Here is an 8,209-nt window from a genome sequence, read left to right as displayed (position 1 = left end):
GAGAAGGAAAAAAGGATGAGACAAAAATGAAGTGTGGTGCGGTGGAAGAAAGATAAGGAAGAGGATTGTAGTTTGTAGCCATGTGAGGTCCATGGCACGTGGCACACGCGTTCGCCAAATTTCTACACACTTGGCTAGATGAATCGCGGGACGGTGAAAAAAGAAAGAAGGGGGTGTAGTTTCTAGCTGCATGGCACTTATGACTCATGGCGCATGCGCCCGCCGAATTTCTATCCAGTTGACTAGATGGATTGCGGGGTGGTGGAAAGAAGGTAAGGAAGAGGATCCCAGTTTCAAGCCGCATGGGGCCACAGCGCGCGGCACACGTGCCCGCCGAATTTCTAGCGGTCGGCCGGATATAATCGTTATCCATATTAGATAAGGGGCAAAAATATTGATTTGGGTAGTGTGCAATATTGAATAACTAATGTTTTTCAGACAAGTGGGCACTGTAAAAATATGTGATTTACTCTTTTTTCACAGGAAAATGTGTTTTTTTTAAGGGAGAGAGGAGACGGTGATGCCCCGGAGACTAGCGGCAACTGGAAGCGCGTTGCTTCCCGGTGAGCCACAGGTGCTCCGCACTATATATATAGTGCGTCTCGCTCCACCCACCTTTAATTTACTCCCAAACCAAGCCAAACGAAGCAGCGCCGCAGCCCGCAGCGCACCCATCCCACCAAACAAACAGCTAGCAGGCGAGGCGACCCGCTCCGCCCTCGAGCCGATGCCGACGCCGTACAGCGCGGCGGCGCTGCAGCAGCACCACCGTCTGGTCTCCTCCTCCGGCGGCCTGGCGACGGCGGCGGCCGCGGGGGCCCACAGGTGCGGCGAGCACGACGGGACGGTGCCGCCGGAGGTGGCGCGGCACCACGAGCACGCGGCGCCGGGGGGCCGGTGCTGCTGCTCGGCGGTGGTGCAGCGCGTGGCGGCGCCCGCCGCCGACGTGTGGGCCGTGGTCCGTCGCTTCGACCAGCCGCAGGCGTACAAGAGCTTCGTGCGCAGCTGCGCGCTGCTGGACGGGGACGGCGGCGTGGGCACGCTGCGGGAGGTGCGCGTGGTGTCGGGCCTCCCCGCGGCGTCGAGCCGGGAGCGGCTGGAGATCCTGGACGACGAGCGGCACGTGCTGAGCTTCAGCGTGGTGGGCGGCGAGCACCGGCTCCGCAACTACCGGTCGGTGACGACGGTGCACCCGGCGCCCGGGGAGAGCGCGTCGGCGACGCTGGTGGTGGAGTCGTACGTGGTGGACGTGCCCCCCGGGAACACGCCCGAGGACACCCGCGTCTTCGTGGACACCATCGTCAAGTGCAACCTCCAGTCCCTCGCCCGCACCGCCGAGAAGCTCGCCGGCCGAGGGCCCGCGTACGGCGCGCTGCCGTGATCGCTCGATCCAATCGCCGGCCCGTGCCTCCCTCCGGCGGTCAACTCGAGCCCGGCTCGGCCGCAGGGGCGTTTCGGTAAAATCGCGCTCCGATTTTCCGATTAATGAATCGAAATCCATGGTGGTGGTGGTGCGCGGGTGGTGGCGGTCGATTATTTATCTCTTGTTCTTTCTGGCGTGAAGGCGAGGGGTCGGTGGGTCGGTTCGGACCGGTCGGTGCGCTTTCCCACCCGGCCCCTCGCTGTTTCTCCTTATCGCGAGACACCCCCTAGCAGTGTTCCTAGCTCTAGTTTTCGTTGGTTCCCCTTTGTTTGTTCTGGGTAAGACGATGATAAGATTTGACAGAAATTGAGGAGTAAAAACTAGGTTCGACCGATGCAAGGCTCATCAACATCTCTGTATATACTCGTTCCATTGTGGAATGCGTGTGTTTGTGTTCTCGTCCCATTTTGGCTTCTAACATTTGGTCAAATTTACAAAATGTTGAACGAGGCACAACACACCAAAGCCGTCATATTCTCGCCGGACTGAATCAAGATTATCTCCTCACGCATTGCGGTCTTTGTCACACACCGAACCACAGATACATGCATGCATGTGCCATTTCTTTGAGGATGTCAAAACAAGAACCTGCCATTGATATGAATCAAGTACAAGTAGGGGGCGTGCGTTTGCGTGCGGGACGGGACGGGACGGGACGGGACGGAACGGGCCGGCCACTTGCACGGGACGGAGAAGTGACCAAAGGGAGAGAAAGGAGGACGTGACTGGTACCGCGGCCGTGTACTGGTACGTCGGGAGGGGAGGGAGCGAGCGTGACAGGCAACTTGCGCTTTTCCGCCTGCCCGACTTTTCCTTATTTTACTCTCCGGTCCCTCTCAATCCCCCCCTCTCTCCCTCTGCGCAGATGCAGCCGGGCTGGGCTGCAAGTGGCGTTACAAAAACCGACACCACCAGGATAACGTGAGCGCGCACAAGTGGATCCCCGCCCACCTGCACCGCCCCCCTCCCTCTCATCTCTCTCTCTCTCTCTCTCTCTCTCTCTCTGGCTTAACTGAGATGGCTCTGTTTGCTTTTCTTCTAGAGAGGCTGCGACGGTCAAAGCGGGTTGTTGGGTCGCCGCTTTCTTGCACCTCCTCCGTTCCTCCGTCCGTCCGTTACCAGCGGCATGCGACGGCGGCCCGCTGCGTCGAGCCGTCCCCGTCGCGGCGGGCCCGGCGCGGTCGGCGACGGGTCGGCCGTGCCAGTCACGGTACGGCCTGCCGAGGCCTCACATGCGCGTGCATGTGCACGCACGCTTGATGCTTCACTGCCTCCCTGCCCGCCCGCCCGCCCGCACCAATCGAAATCTATTTTATACCGTCGCCATGCATGTTCCTCCCATGATTGCCGCCCAAAGTCAGGAGCGGGCAGCCATGGACGATATCTATTCAAATTTCCAGTCGAGTGATTAACAAACAGGTTTACCCAACTGGCCAGTCGATGTGATTGGCTGCGCTGTGAAAAAGAAATGTTATCTTGTGCAGGCCCTTGCGCTGTGATTGGCTGCGGCCGGCTGACCGGGACAAACAAGTGGTGGTGGTATGTACATGCCGCATACGTAGTCTTCCGGTCTTTGCATGCATACGGCGTTATCGGATGTATAGAAGTATATATAAATGGGTTGCTTCGTGTGCATGCCAAGCCAGGCGGTCTGAAACGAGGGCGCAGGCCGCCGAGATCGAATTAAGGCGACAGCTCTCATCTTTGACCGCCGAGGCGTTCACATCGTACCACACACGCTGGTCCTCACGGTCACGGATGAAGCATGGATTGGACGGCTGCGATGCTCGTGAGTTCTAGCTGGTTTGACCGGACCTCTGAGTCTCAGCGACTCGATCACGCCTGCCGGGCTGTTGTTTTCGTTAACGTATCCGGCGGTGTAGCCACTCCGGCTCCAAGTTGCATGACGACTCACTCGACTCGAACAGAGGAGGACATAAACAACGGTGAAGATATCTGTGCGGGGTTCGCATGGCAGTACGGCCGGGGTGGGATTGGGTGGACACAACGCGAACACCACGCCGAGCTCTGCTGCCTCGGGCAAAGAATGCAAAAGAAAAGAAAAGTGAGCTGCTTGATTGGTTTGTGTATGTATTGTACAACGTGCCTATGGGCCGATCTTGAGTTGTCACCGCACCACGTGCGTGCGCTGACGGGTGCGCGGGAACTTTGGCCTGCACTCTCACACTCATCCGATCCGATTGGATCGTCGTTACCCCTTCGCGTGCATTGGCAATGGATTACCTGCTGGTGTTTGCATGTGGATTTGCCTTCGTGTGTTGTGTTTGAGATTAGTGTGTGCGTCTCCAGGCTTACAACGTGCACAGTCCAGTTGGGGAGGAGAACTAGTCGTAGTACTGATTAACGTGCAGCTTGTCCAAGCTGCTGCGTACGTACATGCCGACCCACTGGAACAAAGAAAAAAATGATCAACTGTCAAGAAATTTATGCGACTACGCGACCGCAACTTGAGGGGTGGACACAACGGTCGAGCTTGGATTGGGTGGACTGGACACAACGAGTGCACAACGCTCTGCATATTGCCAAAAGCAGCTTGAGCAATTTCAGCAAAGGGAACCGCTTCTTTGTAAATGTGTGTATGGGTCGATGAGTCGATCTTCTGTTATCACTGCACAGCTGCACTACGGCCATGGACGCTGTGCTGACGGGTGTATGGAGGTCAGTGATGATGGAGGTTCAACATATGGGTTTCCCCCGCCCCAACTTTTTCTTAAGCCAAGGCAACACAAAACAGTGACGGTTAACAGCTCTCAGCACAGCCCAAAGTAGCTGCAGCATTTTTTCTTCTTCTGAAAAGGAGGTTAAACCTATACCTCTGCATCAATCGATGCATGCATTCATTCTTATTAATTATTCAATAAAGGTCTGACAAGAACATACATCAAGCCATCCGAAACCATCACTCACACCTACAAACTCGATAATATGGATTGCTCTCACTTTCCATATCTAAAACCGGTGTCGTCGCCGATCCATCCACATAACGTATCGGAACTAACCGCCGGTGCAGCAGATCTGAAGCGCACACCATATCCACACGTTTTAGAAGCCACCATCATCATCGAACCGCTGACCCATCTTCAGAAGAGAGATCCGCATCATCCTTGCCAGTCCGGACATCCGTCGACCCCACCATGACGCTCAACGACACCACTGCCTTGCGCTCGTCTATCCAGACGCGAAGACTCTGGAAGATCTGTCGTCCGTAGAACCTGCCGACCAAGCATGACACAACGTAGCACCCGTCGGCCAGGCATGAGTTGACATCTCCACCGAAGCTCCGTGCAAGACGAAACCGCTCCACCTCCTGCCTCTGGCCTCTGTCTTCCACCGCTGCTCCACAAACGATGCTCCCAAGAGAGAAACGACACCGCAGTACTGCCATCGTTCGATTTGGAAGACCAGATCCTAGGGTTTGCCCCGAAGCAGCACGAGTGAGTCGACAGTAGTTACACGACGATGCCTTCATCAAGGTATCGGTGCAGAACGCCACCATCGGCTCGGCTTTCACCGGCAACTATGTCTCCCCAACTCGCAGCCTGGACCAGATGACGGATATCGAGATTTGACCACCCAGCCTCGGGCCGACCACCTCCGACGAAAGAGGTGGCCACCATCGCCACGCCAACGGCTGGAGCCCCCGACTTCCTTGTGTTGCGGTCAGGATGGTACACGACATCCGCATGTTCGACCCGCCGAAGCTCATATGGGCCCAGATCGGGCACCCAAGCCGTCGTCGCTGGATCCGTCGATGTACGCCACCACCAGCATGCCAATCCGGCCATCGCCGCCCCGCGCCACTGCCGTAGGTCTGGCCGGCGTGGACCACCGCTACCCTGACCGAAGCGCTGGCCGAGGAGAAGCGCGCCGCCACCCTGCAGCACACAGGCTTTGCCTGCGATTCCCCCGGCGGCAGCGGCGGCGGTAGGGGATCGGGCACTGGAGAGTACCGGAGGAAGGGTGCGGGGACGTTCCGGTGCGGCGCGGCAGCGCTGCATGGGAGAGGGAGTGGGGGTAGGGTTAGGGAAGGAGTGGGGGTAGGGTTCGAACTAACTTCAACAGATTATTACAGGGTTTAGAAAAACCTCGCAGGCAACACATGGATCAGGGGGGCATGCAATGGAGTTAAAAATTACAGCGCAACAAAATTGTCTCCTGCTGACAAATTCTCCTAAAGATTAGCAACCCAGGCTATTCTAAGCAGCTCCCCTCGCAGATGATCGAGCAGTCTTAACCAGCGAAACAGGAGCGCAACTTGATTGTCTGAGCATAGGATTTTCCACTATCGAATTGTGGAGCCCACCAGATCGAGGATGCATCGAATGCTTCGCCATCTTCGCTCCTGGAACACAAAGTCAATTCGCAAAAGCCATAAGCTCTATAAGGCAGCATAAGTGACCAAATTTTCAGCATCAAAACGTTTCTTAACTTTCGAGAAAGAAAGCAAGGAATAAAAGGAGCTGGGGACATGAATATCAATACTCTCTGCCACCACAACCCGCATCTGTTGTGCAAGTATACAGTCAAAGAACAAGTGTTAGATACTTTCAGGTTCATTGCAAAATACACACGAAGTATCATCTACATGCCTACGTTTAGTCATTTTATGCAGGTTATCTTCAGAGCCACGGCATTGATCCGTTCGTGATCTCTACTCACTCCGATGGAGGCCAGGGAGCATTTGGTTACTGGATCTATCCGCTGGGAGATGGTAGTTCGGGATATCTTCAACCGGTTTGGATGGCGGTCATGTAGTAGGATAGGCAATTAGTTTACCTATCTTGCGTTAGCCAGTCGGTTGTGGCGCCCCTGTTTTGGCTAGTTTGTGTTTCTAGCCTATTTGGCTCTGAGTGAGCTTTTGTTTCAGTTCGAGACTTTGAGACCTTATTACAACCTTATTTATTTATTTTAATAAGATGGCCGTATGCATCGTTCTGATGCAGAGGCCGGGGTAACCCCTTTTTCAAAAAGAAAAAAAACATGCCTACGTTTAGCCAGGTCGTCATCCCTGGTTAAACTTTTGTTACGAATAATAAGCCACTAAAAAACATGGACATTAGGAGGCACTTTGGCACTTTTTGCAGACTGGACCGGCTGGATTGTTTGTTAGACCAGGCATCAGTATACATATCCAGGCTTCAGATGATGAGATCCATGCACAATCCAGTTCAGTACTTCGGTAACATGCAGCCTTGCCTTGCTTCTCCGGTAACAAGCACGCACACCTGGGCTGACCTAACTTATAAGTATAATTTTTATTATTAAAAACGCTGTGTATATTGCCAAAAGCGACTTGAGCAATATTCAGCAAAGATAACTCCTCCATTAGTTTATGTAGACGTAATGTGTGCATGCGTCAGATCTTCTGTTGTCACTGCACTACGCCCCATTGTTGCTGACGGACGATCCACGAAAAGTATGTTCATGCATGTGTGACTTGCACCTTTGCACAATGAACCAAACCGACTGGATTGTTTGTTACCCAAGTGGATTGCCTTTATCTTGGCCGCCAGATCAGTATACATATCCATGCCACGTACTACGTAGTTGGTCACGGCATGCACAATCCAGTTCGGTACTCAGGTAACATGCAGCTTGCCTTGCTTCCCCGGTAACAAGTTAGCAGACAAGGATACAAGAGTACGGTGTGAATAAAGAGCAGCCTCCCGATGAGAGCCCAATTTAATTAGGGCATCTCATGAACGCACGGCCGGTGTACAAGTTAGCAGACAAGGATACAAGAGTCGGTCATCCAACCACAAACACCAAAACGTCCGCACATAAATTAAACTAAACAGAGAAATTTCATGCAACACAAACCATTTTCATGCAAACCAGATAAAAATTTGATATATTTACATAAATCAAACAATATTTCGTTCGTTCAACTAACTATTTTTGTAAAACAAAAAAGCAGCAAGGTATCGGACAGTAACCTCGTGCTCGTGGCCCCTTGGCCGGCTGGAGCGCCGTCGTCATCCGCTCCATCTTTGTAGTCATCCGCTCCATCTTTGTAGTGGTCCTTCCAGCGACGGAAGGGTACGCAGGAGCCGTGACAACCCTGATTGGCCTTGGCTTGCCCCTCACGGCGCAGTCGCTCGGCTTCCTCTGCCACCCCTCCTCTTGCCCGTGCCGACGGCGACACGCAGCGACACGGCCACGCCGATCTTGACCAGTTGGCCGCTAAGGCAGCACCGGCGCCACGCGGATGTCTTGGACGAGGACCAAGTCCAGCGCGACGTCGGACATTGCGAACAAAACCCTTGACGTGTCCCACCACTCCGCCTCCTGCGTCGCTGATTAGGCCGCCACCAGGGCGTTGCATGACGACGTGTTGCCGCCACCGCGTCCGAGGGAATGCAGGGGGCTGCTTGCGCGCATTCATGAGCATGGGGGAGGGCTCCTACTTCTCTGCGATGGGGCGGCGTCCCGACACACCCTACTTGTCGCACCACATCGACTGGTCGAAGCAGTCGAGCATGTTGTGCGATAACGACAACGGCTCTTCCTCCTTGACGTGGCCTCCAATTTGGACGTGGCAGTAGCAACAGGGGTTGGTGGAACGCGGCAGCGAGGTGGTGCGGCCGGTGCTGGACCGTGGTCATAGAGAGATCGCCCGAGGAGGAACTCTAGTTGTCGCTAGAACTCCTCATCCATTGTAGCAGGCTTGGCGAGGATGAGAGGGTTTATGGATTGGAGAGGACATCCGGTGAGGAGGGTAGTGTAACCCTGCTTAAAATAGGCCAGGGAGGCGGAGTAACGTTG

General features: G+C 54.7%; 1 protein-coding gene across 1 annotated transcript; it reads left to right on the top strand.

The window, feature by feature from the left end:
* Positions 1-629: 629 nt before the first annotated feature.
* Positions 630-1,828, top strand: LOC119353151 (abscisic acid receptor PYL4-like). Its single transcript, XM_037619742.1, has one exon. The coding sequence runs from the start codon at positions 728-730 to the stop codon at positions 1,379-1,381; it is 654 nt and encodes a 217-aa protein (XP_037475639.1). The 5' UTR covers positions 630-727; the 3' UTR covers positions 1,382-1,828.
* Positions 1,829-8,209: the final 6,381 nt, after the last annotated feature.

The sequence above is a fragment of the Triticum dicoccoides genome, chromosome 2A (genome assembly GCF_002162155.2).
Source record: "Triticum dicoccoides isolate Atlit2015 ecotype Zavitan chromosome 2A, WEW_v2.0, whole genome shotgun sequence".
NCBI lineage: Eukaryota > Viridiplantae > Streptophyta > Magnoliopsida > Poales > Poaceae > Triticum > Triticum dicoccoides.
This window is presented reverse-complemented; position numbering and strand designations above follow the sequence as displayed.